General features: G+C 45.6%; 2 protein-coding genes and 1 long non-coding RNA gene across 7 annotated transcripts; 1 reads left to right on the top strand and 2 right to left on the bottom strand.

Annotated features, from left to right (window-relative positions):
- Positions 1 to 2,428: 2,428 nt before the first annotated feature.
- On the bottom strand, positions 2,429 to 6,631 carry SDF2L1 (stromal cell derived factor 2 like 1). The gene is made up of 3 exons (XM_059863938.1): positions 6,429 to 6,631; positions 5,500 to 5,696; positions 2,429 to 4,315 (listed from the first exon to the last, which is right to left on the bottom strand). Exons 1-3 carry the CDS (start codon positions 6,595 to 6,597, stop codon positions 4,037 to 4,039), a joined length of 645 nt encoding a protein of 214 aa, XP_059719921.1. The 5' UTR covers positions 6,598 to 6,631; the 3' UTR covers positions 2,429 to 4,036.
- A 4,178-nt stretch (positions 6,632 to 10,809) lies between these two features.
- LOC132336203 (uncharacterized) lies at positions 10,810 to 17,120 on the bottom strand. 4 transcript variants are annotated; one of them, XR_009488819.1, is made up of 4 exons: positions 16,642 to 17,120; positions 15,159 to 16,501; positions 13,346 to 14,155; positions 10,810 to 12,753 (listed from the first exon to the last, which is right to left on the bottom strand). It is a non-coding gene; the product is annotated as an uncharacterized LOC132336203 (long non-coding RNA). The 4 variants fall into 4 exon arrangements; XR_009488817.1 differs by lacking the exon at positions 16,642 to 17,120 and having other exon boundaries at positions 13,346 to 13,604; positions 13,773 to 14,155; positions 15,159 to 15,297; XR_009488816.1 differs by lacking the exon at positions 16,642 to 17,120 and having other exon boundaries at positions 13,346 to 13,601; positions 13,773 to 14,155; positions 15,159 to 15,297.
- Positions 15,515 to 27,217, top strand: YDJC (YdjC chitooligosaccharide deacetylase homolog). 2 transcript variants are annotated; one of them, XM_059863442.1, is made up of 5 exons: positions 15,515 to 15,672; positions 23,446 to 23,605; positions 24,321 to 24,420; positions 25,320 to 25,497; positions 26,885 to 27,217. In XM_059863442.1, exons 1-5 carry the CDS (start codon positions 15,515 to 15,517, stop codon positions 27,192 to 27,194), a joined length of 906 nt encoding a protein of 301 aa, XP_059719425.1. In that variant the 3' UTR covers positions 27,195 to 27,217. The 2 variants fall into 2 exon arrangements, with proteins under 2 accessions (XP_059719425.1, XP_059719424.1); XM_059863441.1 differs by having other exon boundaries at positions 26,852 to 27,217.
- Positions 27,218 to 27,361: the final 144 nt, after the last annotated feature.

Below are 27,361 nucleotides of genomic sequence, written 5' to 3'. Positions count from 1 at the left end.
TGTTTAACTTCTTTTGCTTCCTTAAAAAGCTAAATGACACAACCACAAGAGCTGTCTTGTAACCCCAAACACATGAGTTCCTGAAAGGCAGATGATGAAAGAGCCAAGTTATGAAGCAATTAATTATCAAAGATAATTGATTGGTGGCCCAGGGCTGGATTACAGGAGATGTTTTTAAAGAGAAAATTGCAAAACCAAAAGGGCACAGATGCAAACTCCAACCTAGGAAAGAGGGGCATTAGCATCAGACACCCTACATACACAAATCTCTGAGAGGCTCTCAGCTGCCAGCAGGGAATTTAGCAAAGAGGCAGCAAGGATGCCAAGCAGGGAGTCAGACACCAGCAGGATGCTGCTGCTGGAAGAAGACACTGCTACAGTTCAGCCTCTGTCTAGGCCAGGTGTGAAACTTGGTGCATCTACAGTGTCAGCCACTGCTTCAGTGCTGGGGAAGGCAGGCAGAAGACAGAAAAGATTCAGCAAAACGAACAGGCTTACAAGTACTGCTGAGTAAGAGTCATTGTTACAGGCTTGTTTCGACTGTATTTTTTTCCTCTTTAAAAAGATATGCTAATTTAACCTAATAAGAACTGATATATCCAATTAGTATTCCTAAACACAATAAATTAAATTATGGTTATACCATTTAAATACAAAGACTGGTTTATATTTAGCCTCAACATTCAGAATGAAGAATCAATGAGCAACACATCCCTTCCAGCACACTGGAAGAACTAAACCCAGAACTGACTAAAAAAGTCAAAGTGTGTGGCAAGCGTTCATATGCAGAGCAGTTGTACAGAGCTTTAAAGAGCTTCCAGAAATAGAGTAAAAATATCTGTAGGCACACACTTGCCTAGAAATTAACATATCTAAGGAACTCTTTGTCATTTCATATTGAACTAGATATATACATATGTGTAAAATGCACTATTTGACAGATTTCAAAGACTGACTAGCAACTACTCCCGCTGAGAACAATTATAAATACAGATCCTTCTAATTCTTTCCCCAAAAGCCTTTCTGGTTTCTTAAAGGAGGAGTACAAAGCAACATTGGTGCACCTTTTCAGAGAGTTCTTGTAGTAAAAAAGCAAGAAACCTGTTCTTTCTTATGTGAGAGAATTATTTTCTGCTAGCATCAGAAGACAAAATAAACTGGTTTCATTTAACCTTGAAGCATACAGAGAATTTTGACAGAAGGTATAAAATGTATCATTTTAAAATAAAGGAAAATAAAGAAACAAAACAGCATTCCCAACTTTTAAATCTACATCTCTCAGTATTTCATGTTTTACCCTAGAGCCCAAACAGCTTTGGGCAGACAGTAAAATCATATGGAAAACAAACACCACCACACAGCAATACAAAACCAGATTCTCCAAGTCTCTAATCCTCACCCATGGGGGCAGGACTGAAAAGTTGAATAATGAGCAGCCAAAGTAAATAAAAATGCCTGAATTAGACTCTGAAATCTCAGTACTTGCACAGGAGCACAATCCATCATTTTTCACTGCTATAATTTTTGCACTTCTTACATTAACACGACTTTTATAGCCAGAATTCAGCATGCTGGGGGTACCAATAGTTCTTGAAGTACTATATTAGACCCTTCCAAAGTAAGATGTACTTCAAACAGCCTTATCTGAGATTCCTTCAGACCACCACTTACAGCGATAAAAACTGGGGGAAAAAATCCCAACCAAACAAAATCCCCCAAGTATTGTGACACACACCCAAGTGAAATATTAAGGCTAAACGACTTTTACACTTTGGTCAGAATCAGAAGTGGAGGAAACTCAGCTCACAGGAATATTGTTGAACATGTCTTTAAATAAGGCATTCATGGGTATATCTGTGTGTGGCAGCTTGTTCTTTAGGAACAAAAGGCACAAATATTTTTCAAAACAGAACATAAGAAAGTAAGCAATAAGGACTAAAAGTCAGTTTTTTCTTTTTCGCAACCTCACCAAACCAATTTGGTTCAAATCCAGAACAGAAAGCCAAAGGTCCAGTGAGATCCCACTCAAGCATAATAAATAAGACTGAAAACCACCCTTGCCAGGGACAGAAACATCCAGGCACAGACAATCATTGGGTGGGGATAGTACCTGGCACACAGACCAAGATGAGCCCCACAGCTCTACCCCTTCTCAGCCAATTCAGGTGCACAAACACTAAGTCCATTGGCGTAGGCACAAAGCATTTTAGCTCTTAGAGAACTTGGAGAACTCATTGCCAAGACTATTTCTTCCTCCTGTCAAATCCTATCACATTTTTTGTGTTTATGTATATAACACCTTCAAAAGGAAAGCTGTCCTTAATAAGGGAAAAGCTTGTTTATGCAGGTTTGTTTTGTTTTAAAATAGTTATCCTTTTATAGCTATAACCTCAATACCAATTAGTCAAGAGTATGAGTGAACCTGAAATATTAATCACAGGAAAGTTTATTTCTAATACAAAACAGCAAAAGCCAGTCTACTTAATCTCCAAAATGCTTGCAATCCTTAAATACACACATGCAACTAAAATTACTAGAAAAACATTCTTCCCTTTTCCTTTGAAGAAAAATAGCAAGGTACACAGAAATGCTGTTATAGAGGTTCCTTGTTCCATAGGGTTTGGACACATCTTCCCTAGCAGGAAATCCTTAAATAAAGCCTAGAGCCAGCCTGGGCAGCACTCCTGCATGAGGTGCACAGAGCAGCCTGCTGGATTTGTAAAGCTGAACTCAACTGCCTACTGCGCCCTCTCAACACAACACCGACACTGCAGCTCCCAGCTGGAGCTGTAAGAGCAGTAAATCAGTTCCCTGCTTCTTTAACTGATTGACTAATGAGCACCATAATCAGTAAACTATTTACACACGGAAACAAGAACACCTGAATGTTCTGACTTTTCTCACTGATTTGGTGAGCTTTTCAATTTCAGACAAAATCACAAATACATGGTATTTTGAATTTTAATCAGTATTTCCAGTAACTCTGTGTAAAAAATGCACTGAAGAATTAATTCCTTTTCACAGAGAAACACAGAAATTCTTAACTTGTTCAGTGAAGATCCCTTGCTAGCACTCCAGTGCATACCACTCTGTCAGAAATCCATGACCAAACCATTGTCTCAGATTTTTTTTGCTCTTCTGGATTCACACATAAAAAAACCCACATAGGTGTATGCCTCACCATTTATTCACCTGGATTGTCATACTGATCTTGTAGAGTGACACAGAAGTAAGCCAAATTTAAATGTTCTATTACACCATAAGAAGCTCTGTAAAATTCCAATATTAATTAAGCAAGCAGGAGTTTTCTGCACCTGTTCATACAGCAGAGCAGCCTTACCAATGGACAATCAGCTGTACCACTGCTACTAGAACATCTGAATTTCTTGGACAAAGTAAAACTATTAAAATTTTGTCTTCTTACTCCAACATACACAATATTTTCAACTCTTCCAATACAATACAGAATGAAACTCTCATAAGACATTGGATGCAATTTTCAAATGGCTACCTTTTTTAAACCCAGACTGAATAGCTGACTGCAAATCATTCAAAAAACACTGTATTTCAGAACCATTTTTCCATTTCTACACTCAATCCATCTCCTCATCAATAACATTCTTTCACTAGGATGTAGAAATCAATTTCTAAATATTTAATTATAGCTGGAAAAAGATTACAAAATACAAAGTTTTATTGTACTTGAGACTAGAGAAAAGTACTACTTTCATTTTTTCATTTTCTTCAAATTTGAGAAAAAGTAACAAGCAAACAAATGACAACAAAACCTAACAGATGTATGAACTAGTTTCACCAATAAAGCTTGGAAATTCAGAAAGGACTTCACCAAATAAGTGTCAGTGGCCAAAGCTGGCAGAAGCCATTCCCCACAGAAGTGCTGCATTCCTAGAATGAACTAGTGCCCTTCAGTAACACAGAAAATCAGTCACTCAGGCAAGGCAGGACTTAGAAGAGACCAAGGATTAGCATCTCCAAACACTGGAGTCAAACGAAGCATTTTGGATTCTGTGTCAATTCAGAGCTCATCATGTTTTGCAGGGTCCAGACTGGGTTTGATGAAGACTCCCTCCATGGCTTTCCAATAGTTGTGGTGGTTGGCAGCAGGCATGCCATGAACTTCCCGCTGGCCTCTAATGGGGTGGCCGTACTGCTCCCCCGTGATGGACAGGAACACCTCGGTCCCCACGTGCTTGAAGCGCACGGCATCCTCCCGCTCCCAGTAAGTCCCACTGCACTGCACAATCCAGAAATCCAGGTCATCTCCTTCGCCATCATCCCCAAAGGCACTTACTTCCTGTTAGAGACACAAGCTTCCTGAAGTGAAAGTGTAAGCAAACACCTCCAGGACACACAAACATCAACCACAGACTCAGCAGAGTTCAAAAGAAAGACGTGCTGCTGTATTGCTTTGTCAACAGTTACTGAAGCCAGAAGCAGTAAGGTTCTACCAGACAATCTGAACACAAAGTGCCAACAAACTCCAACCTGTAATCTGAGCAAAAAGTGCTGAAAAAACTCCAAACAAAACAAAACCCCACAATGATAGTTGAACATTCTTACCTTGATGACAATATATGAAGTGCCTACACTGAAAAATGAAACTCGGGGAAGGTTTCAGAGTCAATCTTTCCCTGGGACAATTAATTTGAAATGTTATTTTCCCACTTCTTTTAATAATCAGATTATTGAGACACCCTACACAATAAGCTCAACCTTATTGTTTCAGCCACTTTACTCATGGTGAAAGAAGTATTTTTCCACAAAGAGTCAGAGCTTCCAAGTTTGAATGTAACAACCCATCTACACAGCCTGATGGAAAACTGACTTGACTAACAACAAAAATCTTCCAACAACTGCATTATTTACATGACATTTTCCATCCTGGAGAAGTATTTGTTCTGGGGCTGAATTACAGTTAGAAATTACACTCTTCTAGATATGTACAAAATTCTAATTAAGTATGATTGCAAGAACAGTTCAGTTTTCCTGTGGAAGGAGGACAGAAAAATATGAACAGTGAAATGAAACAGGAATAGCAAGAAGACAACTGAGACTAATAGACTGGATCCCCAAGGAACACGGACATAGGAATGCCTAACATTATAACACATGACTAGTTGCCTGGCTCTAGAGCAATCTTCACAATGTTGAGGGAGATACTCAATCATCTGCATCTAGAAAACACCAAGCATTTCAGAACAGCCTTCCCAGCAGCAACGGTGCAGAAAAATAAAAAAAAAGCAGATTTGTTAAAAGTACTGTAAAATACCAATGCTGGCACATACTACATTACCTCTGTCAAGAACTGAAATACATCATTTTAAGATGCAGAATATACTCAAATCTGGATATGCACAGACATACTGCTTCTGGCAGCTGGTAGTCAAGCCTGATTCTCCAAAAACCCAAGTCACTGGAGAGACTATTGTCAATAGCATGCACTACTTTTACAAAAGCTTAAGATTTAAACCAACTCACTTGGTTATTGGAGAGTGGTGATGGGAAATGATGAGTGTGCAGATTTTTCCCAGTGTTAACATGGGTGAGTCGTATGGCTTGCCCACATTTCACTGGTGTCCCACGCTGGCAACTGCTGTCACTCTTCCCACGGATCCGCCAGTAGCTGTTGGCATCATCTGAGGCTTCAACTCCTGTCACTGACTGCTGCCCACTTCCTGTTTGAATAAAATTAAATGACACAAGACTTATCCCGCTTCCCCAGTTCAAAAAGATGTGAGAAAACTACAGAAATTTGCTTGAATGTTGTCAGCCTTCATGTTTACAAGATGGTTTATTCCCACAGTCCATTTACCTGCAAAAGGAATGCAGGTACCAAATCATCTTTCAGATGGAAGCAGTGAAACACAGCATGTGTTAACTGATGCAAACTGTCAAAGTTCATGCTGAACACAAGAAAAAAAATCTGATGCATGACAGGTACTGTTCACACCATCCCACCTTTATCAAAAATACTATCAAGGTCTTAGTGTTCCCCAACAGACCAACACCCTCGTTGCCAGAACAGACACTGGAAGGCACTGCTGAGGGCCGTGACACTGAGCAGGGTTTACCTCAGGGACGAGGGCACAGCACCCCTGCCACATCCCAAATCCAGGGCCCACAAAGCAGCTGACACATCTTCCTGTCCCACAGGCCTCAGTATCCCCCTGTCCCCGCCGCGTCTCCAGCCCATCCCTACACCACATCCTTCCCTGGCCTGCCGTTTCCCTCTGCACCAAGGATACGAACATCGGGACACTCCAATTTCCTCCACCTTCCCCACCATCCTCACTGCCTGCCCAACCCCGCCATTTCCCTGACAGGCACGACCTGTCCCCCGTCGCTTCCTCGGCCCCTCACAGCCCGTGCCCCGCCATTTTCCAGTTCCTCGGCCAGGCCCTGCTCACCGGAGCCGTACTTGACCTCGTGCGAGTGGAGCCGTACGCTGTGGCGGGTGTTGAGCAGTTTCAGCACAGAGCCGCAAGTCACGGCGCCCGGCGCCGGCTCCTTGCCGTGGCACAGCCCGGGCAGCAGTGCCAGGAGCAGCAGCGGGAAGAGGCGGCGGCCGCCCCGCATCGCGCCGCACCCGGCCGGCCCCGCCACCCCCTCAGACCCCTCGGCCCCGCCGCCACGGCCGCCCTCAGCGCGCCGCTTCCGCTCCCCCGCGCGGGCCCAGCGGCCGCCCCGCCCACCGCCGCGCTCAGCCAATCCCCTCCCGCCCCCCAACACCGCCGCGCACTCTCATTGGGCTACGGCGAACCGGCAAGGAGGGAAGTGACCAATCAGAGAGCGCGGCGTGGCGGCCCCCCTCGCGTGTGGACGCGAAGGAGAACTGCGGGCGCTCTCCCTCACGGGGCTGCGCTGCCGCCGCCCCCGGGCCCGGAGCGGTGTTACCTCCGGCTGCTGGGCACCCCTGGGGCAGCGCTGACACGGCTCTGCAGTTTGCCCTTGCCGAGAACGTAGCAGGAGAGGCCAGGTTTGTCACTGCTACCCTCTCGTCTAACGTGGTCTGGGCTGTATGAACAATTACAGCCAGGTCAGGCTGAGGGGTTGCTAAAGGGCCTTGGAGGAAAACGTGCTGTGGGTAGGACCGTGCGGTTATTACCAGAGCCAGAGAAGGACAAATGTCCTGACGGCGAGAGCAGTGTCAGAGACGAACCGGCTCAGAGGTCACAGCCCAGGTACGGGCAGTGTTCAGATCCAGCCTCGGGGAGCCGCAGTTGCACTGTCAGGTCAATCAGCCCCTGCTGTTCCATTCAGGCCGCTTCCAGCTCAGGGCTGGCCGGCGGCACATTTAGCTCTGCTCCTCCCTGCAGTTCTGGCTCTTAGAATGGAGTAAATACCTACCCATTTGGGGGATTTACAGAGAAAAGTAACACAGTGGTGAAAAACAAAGGGAATTCACGTTTGTGAAGTGACTTGGATGATAATTACAGCTCCAGTAATTTCTGGATTGTATTAGAGCTTCTAATTATAGAGCATAAACACTACACAAAGAAGAACTAGCAATGGTTGCTGTAACATTAGGCTGTAGCAATAACATTTTTGCTTTTGGATCCCAAAATTCACCTTCTGTGCTTCAATCTCTTGCAAAGTTCTTATAATTAAGTGATTATTAAACTCTATTGTGTAGGAAAAAGTCTGCATAAATTAACATACATACTGTCCTTTATTGCATAGTTTTGCAAACTGAAGAAATACCCCCCAAAAAAAATCTCAGTAAGAGGCAGTCATTGACAAAGGACACTTGAACTCCTATAGGCATAGTTCTTTTACCTCTGAAACAGCTCAGTGGGTTTACCCATGTACCACATCACAGCCTTGTGTGAGTCCCATGTAAAACTGTGAATAATTCAAAGTAATTCAAGAAAGCAAACGATTTTGATCTTAGTGGCAAGGAAACAGGTAGAAGGGCTCCCATCCTGTGACTTACATCTTTGTAATAATGGTATTTTGTCCTTGCAACAGCAAAGAACTAAAACACTGCACTTGATATTGCAAGATGATTTAGAAAGCCCATTAGTGTTGCTGGGTAGTGCAAACATCATAAGATGCTCAGCTGACTCTCTCTTCCACCAGTCCTGAAGCTCTGAGATTTTTTCCTGCCCATGTAATATCTCTCAATCAAATGGTTAGTTTTTTTGTGCTGGCTCTGGCCTGTTTTCCATAGCTATACCTACATTTGAGAAAAATCTCTGACTTAAATGCCAGACCAGCATTAAAATAAGCCCAAGTACTAAACACAGGTCGCATACATGCATGTCTATAAACACACACACACACACACACACACACACACACAGTGTGCTTTCCTCAGGACCTAAAACTCAATTCCTAGTGCTGGAGGTATAAAGCTTTACTCACAGAGAAGCAAAAGCTCCCCCACTGATAGTCAAATGCCAAATTTTTACATCATTCCTAACAGCCTTGCTGTTCTAACTAAGACAACAACAACCAGTTTCCTGATGTCAGTTTGCAGGAGGTGCTTGGCACTGCCAGGGCAGCCCTGCTCCTTGGTGGTGGCAGGTTGGCTCTGGGAGACATCCTGCCCCATTCAGAATTTTGGGGGGTGGCAGCCCACTGGGGGTCACAGGCACCTGGGTGGGGGGCAGACCCCTGGACACAAATGCTGCCCTTTTCTGTGGGAAACAAAACTCACCATCCCAGTATTGCTTCTGTTGCTATAAGTGGGGTGAAACCAGATGTCTGTGGTTGCCATTTTAGCCGTGGAAAATCAATCATATGGGGCTTTAGCTGGCACCTGTCTGTCTTTCTGGGAGGTCGCTCAGTCTCAGTGCATTTAGTGCACAGTTTACACGGTGCTCCCTACAATGCTTTTCAGTCCCACTTTAGAAACATAATTGGGTTAGAACGGCTGCCAGCAAAGTGCCATCAAGGCCTAACACCCACAGCAATTAACAAGCACCTCATTGCCACAGGGCCCTCTATTGTTTCTGGTAGATTGCTGTAAGCTCCAGGTAAAATTGCCTCAGAAATTATGTGGCTTCACCTTGGTCATGGGAACATCAGCTTTTTGTGATGGGAATCTCTTTATGATTCTTGTTTATGCACAGAAACAAAATAATTCAACAGTGCTGTTAAAGGGGAGAATGTAAAATGTAACTACAAAGCCTTCAATCACTCAGACACCACCACCCCCACCCCCCATCATTGTGCACAATTGATTTTCAAGCATTTTGGAAACTCCTACCATTTCCACTCAGGGGCAGCTATAGTTATAACCTGGCCCTCCCTGAAACAAATGGTTGAGTAGTGCCAAATGCTTTTAACATGCAGGAATGAGAAATCTGTGGCACAAGACAATTTCAGAGGGTGTATGCTTAGTCAAAGCAACTGATTATAGAAAAATGATATAGTTTTTATATTGGCCTTTGTTTAAACTTCCTTTGGCTTTAAACGTTCTGTGTGCTTTGCATGACTGGAGCAGTTACTGACAGCTAAGGCAGCAAAGCTGGCAACTCCTGGGCACGGTCCACACTCCAAAATGCACTGGTGCATCTTTTGGCATAGACAGCCCTTGATTTATGGAGAACACTGCATACACCTGGGCTCTTTCTCAGACCCACAAAACCTCAGGCAAAACAGACAGGGACAGTTCTGAAGGCATTAGTACCTGATACAGAAACAAGCCCACATGAGCTCTTCAATTGGCTTTTCTCTGCATCTGGTCCCTTCTCTGATGTCAATAAAGATGAACTCTACTGAACTCAACAGAGTAGCTGTAGACAATCAGATCTGCAAAGATTGTGTGCTTTTTTTTCTGTCTCCTCCTTTCACTCCACACTGAGGAACAGCTGGTTATAAATCTCACTTCAGATGAAACATTTGTTTCCACTGGCATGCCTTGCAACAGAGCTCTTCCAACTGTGACCCCTAAGCCTCATACAAACAGTGAACAGAAGTAATAATGATAAAATGTGTCAGCCAGGGAGAAATCCAAGTGATAAAAAATGGCTTGCCAAAAATTTATAGAATTCCAGTTTCTTATCACTCAGCCTAAATTGTTTAAGGATTAGATAACCAAAATAATTTGCTTAGATTTTTCATTCAGTAGATATAAACATAATGTAAGAATAAGCAGAAGACATTTGACAAAAAAAGTATTAACATATACCTATTTACATATTTAAATTGAAGATTTTTTTCATCTGGGGGAGATTTGATGTTTTTTAATTGCTGTCTTCTCTTTCTAGTCTTTGAGGTAGAGAGGGTTTCCTGGGAAGTTCTGCAGAGTCCTGGCAATGTGTCTGTCACTGTCACCATCTCTCAGCCACTCTCCTGCCTGATGCTTGTCCTTCAAGAGCAGGAGATCTCCCCTCAGAACCCCAAAGGAATTAATCTGCATTTCCATTCCATCAACTGGGATTTTTCACATGGTTTCAGTGATGCTGGGAGGTGACAACAATCACTGTAAGTGATCTGCCAGATGAACTTTCCTGTGTAGTGACACTGCTGAGGTGTTACCCATGTTTGCATTAATTCTTTTTTTCCCCTTAACATAAGGACCTGCCTCTGGTATCTTTAATTTGTTTTAATGACTCCTGATCAACATTTGCAATAATCAATAACTCTGCTTTTGTCTAGACAGTGTAAGTTGAAGCTGAGGAAGTTATTTAGAATTTGTAGGCATGGATTGGAATTGTTGTTTTGATGATTAGCTTCTACTTTAGAACAAGCATGTAAAAATGCAATATATATTACATCAGTTCAGGCAGCTTTTAAAATAACTTAGTTTTTCATAGGATTTGAAAAACCTCTAGACATCTGTCTCAATGGTAGATAAACTTTACTGTAATTCTGAAAATTCCACAGAACATCTATGCAGCTTTTATAATAACTTTCAGAGAGGTCAAACTGAATTCCTGATTTAATCAAAGAGTTAATGGAATCAGATAGTCTAGGTTTAGCTTTTAATGTGCATAGTTAAACAGTACCTGTTTTGGACCCATCATTTAATTGTCTAGGAGAAATATTCCCCATCTCAACTCTTTTTTGACCAGGTGTCTTTGTATATTTTAATAGACCTCGACATCAGGCAAAGAGATATCTGGAAAAGGAATGTGCAGGCTTTACATCATCTCAACCCCAGTTAGAAGTCACAGATGCTGTAGTTTAGTTCATATAAGGAAATGCATCAGAGAGAAAATAACCCTCTGAAAAAAGGGAGAGTGGATAAAACCTCACCATCCATGAGCCAAAGTATCACCAAGGACCAGAGGCCTGCTAGTTGCATCAGGAGGGATTTGAGTTTGGTGGCTTTTAGCAGTCCTCCATAATTTAATGCCAAGCGTCAAGTTAATTAGAAGGTCACAATGGCAAATTTTGCCTTTCAGCCACCTTGCTAGGACCACAGACCTTGCAGGCATTGTTTTGTGCTGGTGTAAATTCAGGTGTTTCAGACATGGATGAAGGAAGGTGACAGGTACTGCCTGGCCATGTCACATGGTTACCAGGGAAGCCTTTCACTCTTAGCAGAGTGAAATCCCCCAGAGTTTGGGGGTTTCAGCCCTTTTTGATGCAGGATGGAGGAAGCTGTTCTATGGATGAAAAACTGTAGTTTAAGCATTTCTACAGAAGCCACTGAACTTCAAAGATTTACAAAACCTCTGAGGCTGGGATAGAAAAGAAAATGTTTACACATTTTCATTTAAAAAATGGATTTTGCTTTGTCTCTTTTCAATGCCTTTTAGAGTTCACACTTTCAACAAAATTTCATGTAAGGAAAAGACAAACAAAGTCCTACTGTGCTACCATTGTAATCCCAAATGAACTAACTGCAGCCAAGGGAACAAGAAAAAGAAAACACATTTTTTATGTCAACATGTAAACAGATGCCTTGTTGGAAGCAGTAATTGTTGGAAAATACTTCTGTGAAATACAGGAAACCTCAGCATCTCTACTGATTAACTCAAAGTTCAGGTATAGATATTCAAGCTCTAAAGCAGTGAAGCACTTGAGGATGGTGAGGGGTCCTGCTGGCTTTTGCAGCTAAGCTGAGGAGGAGCTGTGTTTTGTTTTAGTTAAGCTGGAAGATGCAGCCTCTCCTTAGTCCATGTCCTGGTTTATGCAGCTCCACCAGAAATCCTGGCCAATGTGCCTGTCTTCACTGCAGAGAAGAGACTGTCCAGAGGAAGTCTGCCTTGCCTTTCAGCTCCAGGTTGAATTTGTAAGGGCCTTTCACCTCTGGGCTCTGTGGGGGTCAGCTGCAGCCAGCTGTGAGTGCAGGCTGCAGAGGGGCACTGCTGCTAAGGGCATGTGGCACAGGGGTGAGGTTTGCTTGCTGGGGAATATTTACTTCCAGTAGCAGAAAGGAGAGCTGGATAAACAGGTATGAAATCAGAAAAGAAAATCCTCCAGGAAGTGCATTAAATATTTAAGAAGGATGTTACTGTTAATAGCATTAAATGCATACTAAGGTTAAGAAGGCTGAGAAGCCAATCTTTGTCTAAGATTCTTACGTTGTGCCTCTCACCTGTGCAGAGTCAGGGAGCACTGGCAGTTCTAGAAAGAGGCAGAAAACCCCAGAGTTTGCATTGGCAAAGAGAGGAGGTGCTTATTTTATGATTCATGACATTACTTCAGAATTGTGCTGACTTCAGCTGTTGCAGTAACAGCACTCCTCAGTAAGTGAAGCCTCTTGGGGAACGTGGGCAGGCTGTGACGTTCATCTCCCAGAAGGGGAAGCAAGTAGCAGGTGCACGAATATCCCCTCTGAAATGCCAAGGGCATTGAAAACATTTACAGAACATCAAAAACATTTCTGTAACAGAACCAAACAACTACCAAATGACAGAAAAGCTCACAGGAATTGCCTGAATGAAGATTTAGCAAGTTGTCTACAGCATTTTAGCATGATCTGTTTTGAATTTCATTTCATATAAGGCTTTTCTAAGAGAAAATGTCACTGAAGAGGTAGAAGGCTGTCTTCCAGCTCTCACCATCATTTCCAGTAGTCATTGCTCATTTACATGAGCAGGGAAGAGCAAGAAAGAGTAAGAAAGTGACAAACAGCTGATGTCCCCTCTTGATGCAGAGAAGTCTCCCATGCTCCCAGTGCTGCCCATTTTGGGGCCTATAGGGAGAGCACAGCCTAGGAACCAAATTCTACCATTAATAATATTGCTATCACCCATTCTGCTTTTATTTTTCTCCTTCAAAGTATCAAAATAAACTTACAAATTATCATTCAAAATTTAGCTGCCCTTCAAAGTGCCCTCAGGCTAATGGAAACAAAGTTTTGTAGCAGTTTGCTACATGGACTGGAATTGATGAGAGCCTAAAGATCAACAGAGCTGCAACCTACCTCAACTCAGTGATTCCAAATTCCTTGTTAGGAGACAGACCTGGAAAACCATTACTCCCACAGGTGTTGATGTGCCCAGACAGATGTTTCAAACTTCAGGTGTGAACAGGGTGCAGTTTCCTCTGCTGAAGCGTGCTTCTGTCTCCAAACTGATGGGTCTTGCTTTGCTGAAGATGGTCAGTCTCTGGCTGTGCCTACAAGTCATGTCCTTGACTTTGGGGCATGGGCACGCTGGCTGTCTTTTAGGAGTTGAACTCTGCTGAAAAAGGAGACACTTGGAGGCTGTGGTTTCTTTATACATGAATTAAGCAGCAGGATTGTCAGCTCATTCCCACAGAAATTACCCTTAAAGTCTTTTCCAACCCATTTCACTCTGGTTGCTCTTCAGGAAGCTGGTGCTTTGCTTGTCAGCTGTTTCTAGACTTACCTCCATGCTGGCACAGGTTCAGAGGTGGAAATCACCATCATCCATGGAGGAGTCCCAGTCCCAGTGTGATCCCTGCTTCCTGGAACAAGTTACAGCAAACACCAAGACAGCTACCCTGGATCCATGGACATTTTAGCATGGCACTTTCTGAGCTGCCATTCTCCCTACCTCAAACATTTTGTTTGTTGTTTCTCCTGCAATATCAGAAGTGGGTGAATGTTTTCGGATAACACTACAGACCAAGGAGGGGATTGTTCTGCTTAGATAGAACTTCATCCTCTTCCACAGGTGAAAAATGAAGGCTAGCAGTATCTTCCACTCTCCATTTCAAGCTGAATACTTGGCACTTTCACTTTCATTCTGGTAGATCCAGAGTAGCTTTTCTGCAGTAAGAAAAAGCAATTCAATGCCAGGACAAATAAGATTTTACATGCAGCCTGATGGAGAACTGGCTGGCATCCGGCACTGAACGACAGCATGTTAGAAGCTGCCCTTTGTGAAACTGTGTGTTCTCCCTGCCCTTCTCTAGCCCAGCACCAAGAGCCATGGGACCTCCTGGCCAGGGTTTGCTGCTCTGAAGTCAGACTGAGTGCACACTGCCAGCAAACCAAGGTGGGGGAAAACAAGCAAGTGGCTACTGTGAGAGCCACTGATTGCAGGATTATACATCCATGGCATCATTGGGATCAGCAGTTTCACGCTGAAGCCAGCACAGAGCACGAACTGAATCGCTTGTCCCACCCTCTGCCACAGGCGGGTCTCACCTCGGGGATCTGGAGCAGAGACCGCCTCAGAGAGCGGCGCGGGTCCCCCGGGCGGGCCGTACCGGGCCGTGCGGCGCTGCGGGCCGCCGCCGCCAGGGGCCGCCGCCGGGGCCTCCCCGGTGCTCGCCGCGCTCGGAGGCGCCGGCGCTGCGGCGGGGCCGCCCCGTGCTGGCCTGGCCGCGGGAGCTCCCGCCTGGGGCCGCTCGGAGCGCGGGCAGGGGGGATGCGCGGCCGGGCGGCGCGGGCACAGCTCCGCCGCCGGGGCCAGCGTCCCCCCAGGGGCAGCGGCGGCCGCGGCCGCCCACACCTGGCGGCGGCCCTGGGACCCGGATCGGGCCGGAGCGGAGGTACGCACCGCCCCGGGCGCGGGAGGGGGCTGGCGGGGCCCTGCGCTCCCGCCGCAGCGGGAAGGCAGGGCCGGGCCGCCGGAGGCAGCTCCGTCCCGGTTCTCTCCGGGGACGCGGCCCCCATCCCTTCTGGCCGCGCCCGATGGAGCCGGGGATCGGTGACCGCAAAGACGTCACGGCTGCAGGGCTGCCTCAGGTGATCCGCACCCGTGCCATTTCACTGGGCACCGCGGGCGAGGGTGGGCCCGGGAATGGAATTTGACCCTCTGACGCACCCTCGATCGGTTAAATCGTTCCACCAAGTCCCTGAGATTTCGCACGCTTCTCATCGCCAGAGGTACACAGTGCACGCAAGGGTTTGGCCCCACAGGGGAGGGCACGGCTGCTGCTCTCGGGGAGGAGCAGGCAGGGATGGTGCGAGCCCGCCGGCCACACGCAAATGCTACCGCAGAGCGAGCTGCGAGACTGCGGCGGGCTGAGGTGGAGCACGAGTTAGTCAGGGGCTGAGTCACCACTGGGTTCGCCCGCGGTAAGCCTCTCTTTTCCTGTTTGCCTGTGATCTGCAGGCTGCCGAGTGTTCCGATTTAACCTCCTTTTACTTTTTTTCTTTTGCCAGGGATGACATCTAAGGATGCTTCAGGTGAAGCTAATAGTAACTGGAGATGACTTTGGCTATTGTCCTCGGAGAAACCAAGGCATTGTGGACTGTTTCCTGGCTGGCGCGATATCTAACGTGTCCCTTTTAGTCAACGGAAGTGCTGCAGCAGATGCAGCCAAGCTGGCAAGGAGGTAAGCTACTTTCTTTAGGTCCTTTGTGGACAGCCTTCGCAAAAAACCAAGCCTGGAAAATTTAGTATTTTGTAGCCCCAGAATAAACACTGTGTCATAGCTCAGGCTGGTACAGGAAAACTATTCAGACACATTTACTAAGAGTCTTCATAGTAAAACCAGTGATCTGCTAACTGATACAAGTAATGTCTTTCTCTAGAATTACTGCACCTTTCCCCACCCCCCCTCAGGACAGGAAGCCATTTCCACTATTTGACTAGTAGAATTTGGGTTTGTTAGACTTTCTCTTTCCACACTTCTAAAAATGCATCATCAGAAGGAAAGTGCACATTGTATACTCAGACCAATCTGCTACCCCTAAAACTATAAGAGCATAAAAGCACAAGTCTTTAAATCTCATTTAATTGATCCATTTCACCCAGGCTGAACACAAGGTCAGCCAGGCTCATTGCAGAATCAGGCAAAGGTGTGATTCTGCAAAGGCTCATTTATAAAACTGGGCATTGGAAATCTTGACTTTTTCCCCACCCTGTAAACCTTTTTTAAAAAGCACATCAATATTTCTATTAATTCTAGGCTTGATAAACATATCTGTAAAAATGCATACATTAAGAAAGGGACAATACCTTGTACCTACCACCTTTACTTCTTCACCAGCTTCAGGGGCTGCTGGCACAGTTAGCTCTGCAGTGGATCAAATGCTATGTGTCAGTCTCATAGTCTAGTCCAGCAAATCCTTTAGTAAGAAGCATTATTTGTGTTTAGGAGGTAAAACCCAGCTAATGCTTCAGCTGTGGTGTGGGCAGGTGCTTGGAAGCAGGAATATGTCCTGAAAAAGAGAACATCAGGGCTGAGAAACAATTTAGGAAAGCAGAAAAGGAAAGGAGCTGTACTGCTGGTACATAAACTGAGACCTTATGCTTCAAATGCAGCTGCTGTGGGGAAGAGTTTCATGAAAGTCCTGCTGACCTTGTTCTCACTGAGCATCTCTCCTCAGTTTGCTGTGATTTTAGGGGTACTTGGAAATTGCTTGTAGCTTCTTTGGAGCAGGGTAGTGGAGGAAAGCCAGGGTGCTGTGTTAGTGGCAATCTGGTCTATAAAAAGGCTAAAGATTCCCCACAAACATTGAGGGAGGAACTGCCTGGCAACGAGAAGGGGAGAGGCACCACACCAGTAAGATTCCTAAAATCCTATTAACAAATGAAACATAAAACACAGAGATAAAGCCAGCACATCTCTCAGCCACAGAGCCACTGTGAAACCTTTAAGTCCCCGTGGTCTGGTAATGTTGTCAGCTATTTTAGCTATGGTCTTTAGCAGACTTTTAAATAGAATCCACCTGGCCTCATTTCCATAGCCAGGAAGTAGGCCATGTAATCAGGGGTTTAGAAAGCATCTTTGAATCCAGGTCATGACACTGGTGCTGGCAGCTGATATGGGTGTGAAAAGCCAGGTTGGAGGGCAGGGGACAGCAGAGGCTGCAGCCTGCTGCTACAATTTGATTATTTGATTTTGGGGGGGGGGAAGAATGGGTGTGGGGGAAATGTAATTTTGAATTGTCAATGTGAATGAAATGGATTTAAATCTTTTCTGAGCATACAAGCAGGGTGACTTTGGGAACATCTGCCAGCTCTGAAGATCAGCAGCCCAGGTTCTACAGTTCCTCATTTGTGTAACTCTGCAGGTGTATTCAGCCCTACCCAACCATGGCAGGAGCATTAGCAGGTGTGAAGAGGTTTCCTCATCTTGTAATGCAAGCCCAGGTTCAGCTGCTGCTAATTGGCACCTGTGTGTATAAACAAAGCCCTGTGTCACCCTGAGATATTTGTTCATGTCACAAAGGCTGACGCAAACTCTTTCTACACAGATGACAAATAGGTCAGACTTGCTAGAAATGTCATTGGGTCCTCCTCATCTTGTGGTGCAGAAATGGGAAAGTATCACTTGCTTGACTGCCTTGCCAATATTATTCCCTCTTTCCCCTGCTTGGTGACATCTCCCATCCCACCATAAATATTGAGGCTTTTTCTATTATGGATGAAAATCTTCCTGTTGTTTTTTTTTCTCCCCATGTTTGTCTTCCCCTATTCAGCCTTGACCAGTGGCGTAAGCAGGAAGAGTGGATCTATCCCCAGCTGAGAGAAGAGGCTTGAAGCAAGTAGCTTGTCCTTTCCTGGGGCACATTCCAGTGCTGTGGAATTTGGTCTTTCACACACAGTGCCAGGATTGTCAGAGCGATGGATTGCTTTTATGGCTTCTTGATAAACTGTCTATTACATGATTGCTTGTAGCTGCAAGTCTTAAGCTCTCACTCCTCACCTGGTTTTAAGTTAATTGGACACAGGCAGAGCAAATTAATAAGTAGACAAGTTTTCCTTCCTAAGCACCTCATGCTGCCCTACAATGTTAGGACTTGGCATCCTTCAGAAAGGAACACAGTTCCTCTGAAGTTTCTTTCTTCCTTTCATTTTCACAATAATTCTGTAGTTTCTGGGTATGCCATCTGTTGCCCCGAGCCTTGATTAAAAGCCTTGGCAGACATGTGATGGTAGTCAGCAGATCTTTGTAGCAGCTCTAACACAAGCCAACTGCAGAACAACAGAACTAAGCAGTAAAAAACACACCTTCCTTAACATTCAGGCTCAGCACCTTGGGCTTTCCTCATCCACTGTCACAGCTGCGCTGAAAGAAGGGGCACACTCATTTCTGGCAACAGAGAAGTTTCAGCAGAGGCCTGATCCATCACCAAATGACAAACCTATTGATAGCATCTGCCAGAGCAGAACATAACCAGAGCAGCAGGTGGGAGAACAGACTGCCATTGTGGGCTGAGGGTTTTTTCAGTAACTCAAAACTTTTCTCTTTATGGGGCCTTAACTGACTGTGATTTCCTGCTTATCCATATAATATAATCTCAATTTTCTACTTAACAGGCCCTGCCTTGAAGTCAGCCAGACTTCCTGGTGATTATTCCAGAGCCTTTCCCAGAAACAGGTTATTTTGTAACCTGAAATGAAGAAGTACCTTAATTTTTCCTTAGAAATACGGAGATAGAAATAGAGACATCTAAGACATCCCCCCACCTCTTCAAGGAGTTTGCTGCTATATCTCCCACCCCTCCCCTTTACATCAAACAACTCAGGTGTCACTGAGCCTTAGGACCTTTTTCCATTTGTTTCCAAATAGCTCATGAAGAGTGACATATTTTAGAACACAACCTCAGTCTTCCTGGGTGGTTTTTTGCAGTTTAAATACTGAACATCAGCTGAAGGCCCCATAACATCTGGGTACATGTAACAGAAGGATCTAACAAAGCCACACTTAATTACTCTCTGTGTTTTCACTTCCTTTCCCATCAACACTAATTGCAAAATATGTGTGTAAATTGTGACTTAATTCTGACCCTCCCAGTTAACATCTGACTAATTTAGAAATCTCTCGTGCTTTCTCATCAACCCATGTATGTGACTGTTAATCACACAGCAGACAGTTCCTCTGCTCAACTGTTTGGATAGGGGTGGGACCCAATCTGAAGCCTTGCACTAGAATCCTAGATCATATTGACTTTACTGGCAGCAGCCCATTTTACTGACGTAAGGCTGCAGACACAGGAGCTGCTCTTGATACAAAGATGTAATTACAACAGAAACCTGGGTCCCTAAGCTATGTTACAGCACCAGCTCAACACTGCAGAGGCTTTAGAGCATTTCTGGCAGAAGAAATAGGTTTTTAGCAGTAATAGAGCAAGAAAATATGTTATTTGATGAAAGACAGATATTACTGAATGGTTAAAGTGTGTGTGAGGAAGTATACAAATGCCAACATGAGGAAAGTAAGAAGGGCACATTTTTACTCAAAGCCTTGCTTTTTCTGGCCTCAGACACTTGGGTGTTCACTGAAGTGAGATGATGGGATACAGATATTTACATGAGGCTCTGACTTGAGTCACACTTGGGCTGAAACCTGATGATCAGCAGTTTCCTGGATGATACAAATTTCTGGATTATACAATAGGTTGTTGAAGCTGTGATCTGTTTATCCATTAAGGGAAAGGGTAAAGTGCCGTGCTTATGCCAGAGCATCCAGCCTTCAGCAAGGCAATTGGACCAGTGCTTGGCAAATTTCATAATTGCCACAGCCATTGCAACTGTCCTGTGGCATGGCCAGGCAGGACCCAGAACACTGTTACTCATCCACCAGCCAGAGTGACTCAGTGCAGTGCCCATCTCCAGGGTCAATGAACAGGGATTGCAGCTGCACATTGCCTCAGCAGACACATTTATTCTGAGCACTCGTGTGGCAAAACAAGCAACTACTTGAAAAGGAAGCAGTTTAAGCAGTTTAACTGACTGTATTTCCTCTCTCTTTGATAACTGGACTGGGCCCACTGACTCAGAAATCTTTCCGGGGTAAATTCCTTCTAGCACCTGCTGTAAGGGTATTTCCTCCTGCACAAGTCTCTCCTTTTTTCCCCCCACCTCTTCAAGGAGACCCTCAGAGGTAACAGCCAACTTTCAGTGCAAGCAGCTCTCTAGTGCATTGACCTCCATGGCCTGAGTCTCTTCTCCCCAGTTCCCCAGCAGCTCAGTCTAATGCTGCTGCTGCTGTAGGAGCACACACCTGTAGCCAATGTCCCGTGGCTTTGTCAGGAGTGAAGTGAATCCCCGTGCTAAATCCTGTTCCATCTCTGCATTCCCTGGGGCACTGGGACAGACTTGCAGACACAGAGGGGCCTCTCCAAACAGACTGGAAGGGTCATTGCAGCTTCAAAGAGTCACCAAAAAGGATTTAGGGACACCAGGTAGATTCTTCACATCATTTTGTTTCAGCAATGGTAGCTGTGTACAGAAACTAAACTGTTGCCTGAATCCCAATGCCAATCCTTTTATTTTGCATCTTGTGTGAGCAATTGGCAGTTAATGACCAGCAGTGACCAGCAGGGCTCACCCTGTCCCATCTGGAAAGGACTTGGGCAGAGGAGTATGAGGCCAAACCCACAACAGCTGAGCTCTGGTCCCAGGGCAGCATCACATGCTATGTAAGCTGCTTGAGCTGCTCGTCTCTGCTTCAGTATTTCAGCCAACAAATGAGCAGCTATTTTACAGTCTTTTGAAAGATGTGGGCAACTGCAAAGTATATTTCTGTAGCAGAAACAATCATATGTGCTCTGAAAAGTGGGCCCTCTCAGGATATTCCCACACCTTGACTTTTCTCCCTGTAAGCCTGTAGTGGACCTCTGCTGTACCCACTGACCTGTCCTTCTCCCCATATCCTTACAACCTCCCCAGCATGCCTTCTTCTGTGCATCTCCCACAGATGAATATTTCTGAACAAGTTTCTCATGTGCAGCATTTGGAGTTTTGCTTTCAGTGCCTCTATCCTAGAGCCATTAAACACCAGCAGTTCCTCTCCAGATGCCTCAGCATGCAGAGTCTGTCAAACCAGGACTGACTCCACGAGAAAACTATTAAGATATTCAGCTGGTGTTAGGCAAAGCTCTGAAACACACTCTAATGTTACAGTCAGGGTCTCCTCTTACCCCAGGACAAGGCCAGCTCTCTCTGCACTTCCACATTCTGCGCATTCCCCAGCTCTGGGGCTGGGTTCAGCCCTGGCCAGGAGCTGCTCTCATGTTCCTCAGTGCAGCCCCTGGCTCCTTGGTGTCCCACACCTGTCAGAGAGACTTGCCTTCTCCTGGAAATAGCCTCCCTCACAGCATTTGGGGCATTGCACAATTGGAGGCAGTTCATTTGATGCTCCTGGGAGACAACACTGAGAGGCTCAGCTGTTCACTTCTTGCCCTCCCACAACACATGAGAAAGAGAGTACTCAACAGAAAAAGTCCATCTGCTGATTCATGGTAACACAGGAATCCTTTTCTTCTTGCAAACAGCACTGGCTGTGGTACAATTAATACTCCAGCTGAGGCAGTAAGAGCTTCCCAGAGGCAGAGTAAAGAATCTGGGGTGGATTTCTAAAAGAAAACCAGAAGAAAACCACAGGCTTCCCCTCTGCCTTTGGACTTGTGCAGAGTGCCCAGCCAGTCACAGGATGGAGGGGAAGCCCTCCTGCCACAGCAACCCTTCTGCACTGTAGCTGCCTCCTGTGCTGCCCTGCAGCCTGTCCCCCCAGTGCCACCTTCCACTTCTTGTGCTAGCCAGCAGTTGGTGTGCACATGTGCTCAGGCCCCTGCTATGATGAACATTTATCATCAGTGAAACAATTGGGCCCTGCTGCACAGAAATCACCAGATCAGAAAAGCCAGAGAGGACCTTTTTCTCCACAAGCTGTTTTGCTCCATTAAACAAACATTCAAGCTCCTTAATCACACAAAGAACTAATTTTGTTCCACAGAGCTGTGCATACAATTTGACTCCTAACATTTATGTCTTTGAGAAGTAGTATCTAGCAAATGACTGCACCAGGAAAAAAAAAGGCTTTCAGTCCTTCAAGGGCCAAAACCTTAGAACCTGAATGAGCTAAATGACTCTGACGTGGTCCAATCCATCCACAGTCCTGTCTCCAGTGAGCTGGTGCTTCACCAGTCAGCTTCAGGTGTCTCAGTTTTGTACCCTTTCCCTCAATGGAGATTGTTTTTGTTTTCTCCTCCTGGTACAAGGGCTGTGTCAGGGACAGACCACACCCACTTTTAACAGCTCCCTGCAGAAGTTCCAAGAAGGATTTAAAGCATCACAGACTTCTTGTCTTGAAATTCACTCTGCACCATGACTCAGACTGGGCAGCACAGATGGAACATTGCACCTCTGTCATCCATGCACTGGGTCAGCCAGAGGCCACGGGTTGTCTTGGAAAAAGTTTCAAAGCATCATTTTGGCTACTGGTTCTGAGGATTTCCAGAAATGCTAATGAGACCCAGCACAAATCCAAACATGCACAAGTCCTGTTCTCATTGTAGGGGAATCCACAGCACAGACCAGGAAGGAAACACCAGCACTCTGCTAAGCCCTGGGGGGAGCTCTGCAGCCACACCAACTCCATAGTTCCTTTTTTTTTTTTTTTTTTAGAATCTTACAGCATGCAACTGGGTAATCAATCATACCCTTGAGACTCCTTAGCAAGGCTCTACACTTCACTGTGGGCCTCCTTGCACTAATCCTTCTCTGACTGTGCCAGGGAGATGCTGCTCTGTACAGCTCAGCCTTGCCACTTACTGAGTGATTCCTCCAGTAGACAGAAGCCTGGCCTGCAGGCAATTCCAGCTGCAGCCCCTTGTATTTACACCTGTAGCCTGTGCTGTTGCCATAACAGCTTCCTTGGGCACTGTTTATAGAGGAATTACTGGATTCTACTTAAGGGCAGCTTTAGGAGTCATCAAGTAAAACTCACGTCTCATAAATGTACCATCTTTAAGAGGGTGAACAACTCAAGGGGCCACCTAGCAAGGGCTAATGGAGCACTTTAGAGAAAGCTGCAAGATCTGGATTTTTTGTTGGTTATCAGTGCCTGCAGTTCCTGGAGTGCAGTTACAGCATTTAGCCCAAGATAGCTCGTGCTGTGAGCCAGGATGGGGGCAGGGTTTGGGGGCACTCACAGGCTGGCCCTGGGTAGAGTGCTCAGGGTTGTTACCTGGAGATGCCCTGCTCTGGCTGGGGTCACTCTGCCATCCTTTCTGGAAGAGCAGAGATACAAAGATGTACCCCAGTGAGTACTGCAACACCTCTAAGATCAGTCTGGTTCTTACACTTTAATCTCCCCCTTTTTGACCACAGTGAGGGAGGTGCAAAGCTTGGCAGATATTTCACTCTCTTACAGATACAACATCCCAATAGGCCTGCATGCCAACCTCTCCGAGGGCTCCCCTGTGTGTGAGGTGCTCAAGACAAACTCTTCTCTGCTCAACCAAGATGGATTCTTCCATGGAAAAATGGGATTCAGAACAGCTCTATCAAAAGGTCTCCTGAATATGTCAGAGGTAGGAGAAAGCCACATACAGCTGTACAACTTGCCTTCCTGATACAAATCAGCCTGCATTTATCCCAGCACATAACAGCTGAAGACCTTTCCCAGATCCCAGCTATGAGTAGGCTTAAAATGAACCCTGCCTGTGCTGCCTGTGCAGCTTGAGCTGGCTTTTAGGTCCTGAGCCTCATTCTGCCAAAGGCTCTGCAGCCTTTGAGAACCCATTCCTCCCTGATTCAGTGCCTGTATACACTGTTAACTATTTATCTGAGGAGGTAGAAGGGACATTGGGACAGGTATTTACAAAGAACCTAGAGATCAGTTAAGAGCAAATGACAGAAAAGCCCTAAGTAGGTACCAGCCCTTTCATCAGCTTGTGAGAAGTTTTGGTTCTCTAGGGAGGTGGCTGGTTTTGCCCCATGAGCAAGGATGAACGTGTTCAGGTGATCAAAACTGCATCAATTTTAAACAAAAATGGGTGTTCAAATATCCTCTTGTGTTTAGAACATCCCCATCAGCATCATCCCCATAAGCAGTACCACAAAGAGCCCAATGCCCAAGGGAGGCTCTGGGTAGCCCAGCAGTGCTGCACATCCCTGTACAACCACAGCACATCCTGCATCCCAGAGCTGGGTCCTGACTCCTGCTCAGTGGGGTCCCAGCAGCCCCATCACTCCCCTGCTCTCAGCCTCTGCCAGGTCTTGCTCTGACCCTTTTCTGCTGCACAGGTGAAGCAGGAGCTAAAGGCCCAGGTGGAGCTGTTCCATGAGCTGACAGGTCACCTACCTCCTCACATGGATGGCCACCAGCACGTCCATGTTCTCCCAGGTAAGAAGGAAATCTTCTCCTGCACCAAGCAGGTGAAAGAGTCAGCTTAGAGGGGACTCCCCCTGCCACAGCTCCTGTATGGGCAATAAGCCCCACCATGAGACACCTGCTGGCTGTTGCAGTTTGAATGTTCCCACCTGATCCCACAGTCCTGCCCAGACCCAAACTCTGCTTGGAGCCCTGGGCCTTCCCACCAGGCCATTAATGACACAAATGGCCAAGGTTACACCTCTTCCTCCAAGGACCAGTAATTCTCCTCAGCATCCTAATTCCATGCTCTCACCCACATTGAAGGAGGCAGACCAAAGCCAGCAGCAGACTGGGCAGTTTAAACTGGAGTGTTAGGGCTTGCAATGGCTGGTGGCTCTTTCAGATGCTACAGAACTCCATCCTGCCTGTTTTGTTCCCACCCCAGTCCCTGACTGCAGGTCTCAGCTTTAGAGATGAGCATGGATCTTCTGTCCTTGTTTTGCAAATGAAGTCATTGTTGTACAGAGATGGAAAATGGAGTGAGAAAAGAATCCAGGTTTTCCCACTCCAGTACTGACTGCCTCCAGATAACATTGCTCTGGCTGTACAAGGACTTGATGAAGAATTTGTTCCTGACAGTGCAGCCACCTCTGGTGCACTGTAAGACCAGAGTCACTCACTTAGAAGGGGGGCTGGACTAAAGGCTCAGTGCTGAAAGGAAGAAAGGCACCTACAGTAGAGGTTCAGGGAGAAATGCTTCCAGTATAGAAGGTGACTCCCATACAGATGGATTTCAGCAGAGGATAAACCAAATGGAATTTTGTTTTCTTAAACACAGAAAGGACAGAAGCCTCTGTGCTAACAGCTTGCAGGGGACACAAGAAGCTGGTTATCCAACTCCTGACTGCAGTCTCTGGTTTTGCTTACAGAGGTCAGGCATGTGTTTGCAGAGGTGTTAGAGGAATATGGGATTAAGTACACACGTGTCCCCATAGAGCCAGGCCTGCATAACTGTGACTGGATTCCACCATCCCTGATGGACTTTTACCTGGGAGTAGAAGAAGATTCTTTTAACACAGTGGATGTGTTTACAAAGCATGGAATAAGGTAAGACAGGTATTACTCATCCTTTTTTGTAGTAAAACATTAAGATTGTATCAGTTCCTGATAGCATCTTTTAGAAGTGGACCACCATCTTTCTCTTTCCTCTTTGGATTTAGAGAAATGTTCAGGAGGAGCACAAAAGTGCCAGGGGCACAAGGGCTTAGCAAGTTTTGTTTGAAGAGAGATGAATCACTTTCCACTTGATTAGGAATGTTCTTTTCAGGGTATGCTTCTCAGCCTTTCTAGTGAAGCTGCATCTGCAATGCCAGGAGAAATGCTGCATCAATGCTGGAATTTTTAAAATATTATCTAAGGAAAGCATTTAACTAAATTTTCATCTTCCTGTTGTAGTAGAGAAAGGATTTTAAGTAGCAGGAATGAGACTAATTAGAAGCAGGTATTTGTTAAGGGGAAGCAATAAGCTCTGAGAGCTGGTAGTACCATAGCAGGTGATCACTGCTGTAAGCAAACAGCCTTGTCAGTGTCCTGCATCTCAGGCCAAACCCTGAAAGCTCAGCCCTTCCCCCAGTAAAATCCTTCTCTTAAAAGCTTAGACTGTTTTATGGGTTAAAGGCCTTTCACTAGAGACCCTTGCAGTCACCTGTCCTTTGGGGCAGATGTCATTACTTCCTCAGTCCACTGGAAACATTATCTTCTGGGATTTTTTTTTTGTATGTCAGTGGTTCTGAACACCAGCAGCAGGCTGGTATTTCTCCCTTCTCAAGAACAGCTGAGCTGGGCTCCTCTGTGATCATTGAGGTAAAGACTCCAGCCTTGATTTCTTCTGAAAACATTTTCATTCTGCCCTCACATGCAGTGGCTCAGCTCTCCTGGACTCATCCAGGCCACACTTAGAACTGACACTTGCAGCCAGACTTGAACAAAGAATTGTGTGAAGCTAAGAAGCAGCGTGTAGGTGGTGTCCTCTAGGAGTAACATTTTGTCCAGTTATTATGGCTCTTTGACATATTCTGGTGGAAGGCTTCTTGAGCTGGGTAGTTGCCATTTTATTTCAGTCACTTTTGTTTCTACTTAGCTGAGGGTTATTATTCAGGATTAATTTATTTTGATAGTGTGGCATTTCTCAGTTCAGCATTGCTCTTTGCTTTTGGGACAATAAAATGCACCTGTAAGCTCACAGATGCCAAACAGTGCTGGGGCTGTGCTGGGCCTTGCTGTCCCTGCAGAACTGCTGCTTGAAATAGGATTCTGGTTTCAATCAGGAAAAGTTCTGGTTTTACTTTTATTTATAGTTAAAAGATTTTTTAAACTACTCCCAATTTTGTATCTTAAATTTTAGGTAAATTTTGATTCCTAATCCACTGGACGTAACACGATTCTCTACCTGCCTCTTTAGCATTAACAGCAGCGTTCCCTCCTCTGGCTGCAGGTGGCCAGACATTTACATAGGCCTGAGCACCATGGGCAGGAACATGTCTGTCAGCAGCATCCGCAGCGCCATCGACAGCGCCGTCCTGCAGCCCCCGGCCAGGGCAGCGCAGAGCGGCACCGTGACAATCGAGCTGATGGTGCACCCGGGGTACCCCAGTGTCCCACCCGTCGGGGGCTGTGGGGAAGGACCAGATGATTTCTCACAGTCCTGGGAACGCCTCCATGAACTCCAGACATTAATTAAGCCAGAGCTGCAGAGCCATTACAAGAGCAGGAACATTCAGCTGTGTTCATTCAAAGATCTTTAAATAAATGACCATCCATCCATCCATCCATCCATCCATCCATCCATCCATCCATCCATCCATCCATCCATCCATCCATCCATCCATCCTCCCTCTGAAGACAGGCAATCGCTAATGTCCAGAGAAGCCAGATCACTGTTATCAGTGTCACAGTCCCTGGTACAGCTCTC

This window comes from Haemorhous mexicanus, chromosome 19 (genome assembly GCF_027477595.1).
Source record: "Haemorhous mexicanus isolate bHaeMex1 chromosome 19, bHaeMex1.pri, whole genome shotgun sequence".
Lineage (NCBI taxonomy): Eukaryota > Metazoa > Chordata > Aves > Passeriformes > Fringillidae > Haemorhous > Haemorhous mexicanus.
Note: the sequence above shows the minus strand (reverse complement) of the source record. Positions and strands in the feature narration are given on the sequence as shown.

Excerpts from the sequence above, each read along its gene's own strand:
- SDF2L1 (XM_059863938.1), bottom strand. The coding sequence starts at position 6,597 with ATGCGGGGCGGCCGCCGCCTCTTCCCGCTGCTGCTCCTGGCACTGCTG. Across the intron at positions 5,697-6,428 it reads CGAGGTCAAGTACGGCTCCG|GAAGTGGGCAGCAGTCAGTG; the intron begins GTGAGCAGGGCC and ends TTATTCAAACAG. Across the intron at positions 4,316-5,499 it reads CACCACTCTCCAATAACCAA|GAAGTAAGTGCCTTTGGGGA; the intron begins GTGAGTTGGTTT and ends TGTCTCTAACAG.
- YDJC (XM_059863441.1), top strand. The coding sequence starts at position 15,515 with ATGCTTCAGGTGAAGCTAATAGTAACTGGAGATGACTTTGGCTATTGT. Across the intron at positions 15,673-23,445 it reads GCAGCCAAGCTGGCAAGGAG|ATACAACATCCCAATAGGCC; the intron begins GTAAGCTACTTT and ends ACTCTCTTACAG. Across the intron at positions 24,421-25,319 it reads GCACGTCCATGTTCTCCCAG|AGGTCAGGCATGTGTTTGCA; the intron begins GTAAGAAGGAAA and ends TTTTGCTTACAG.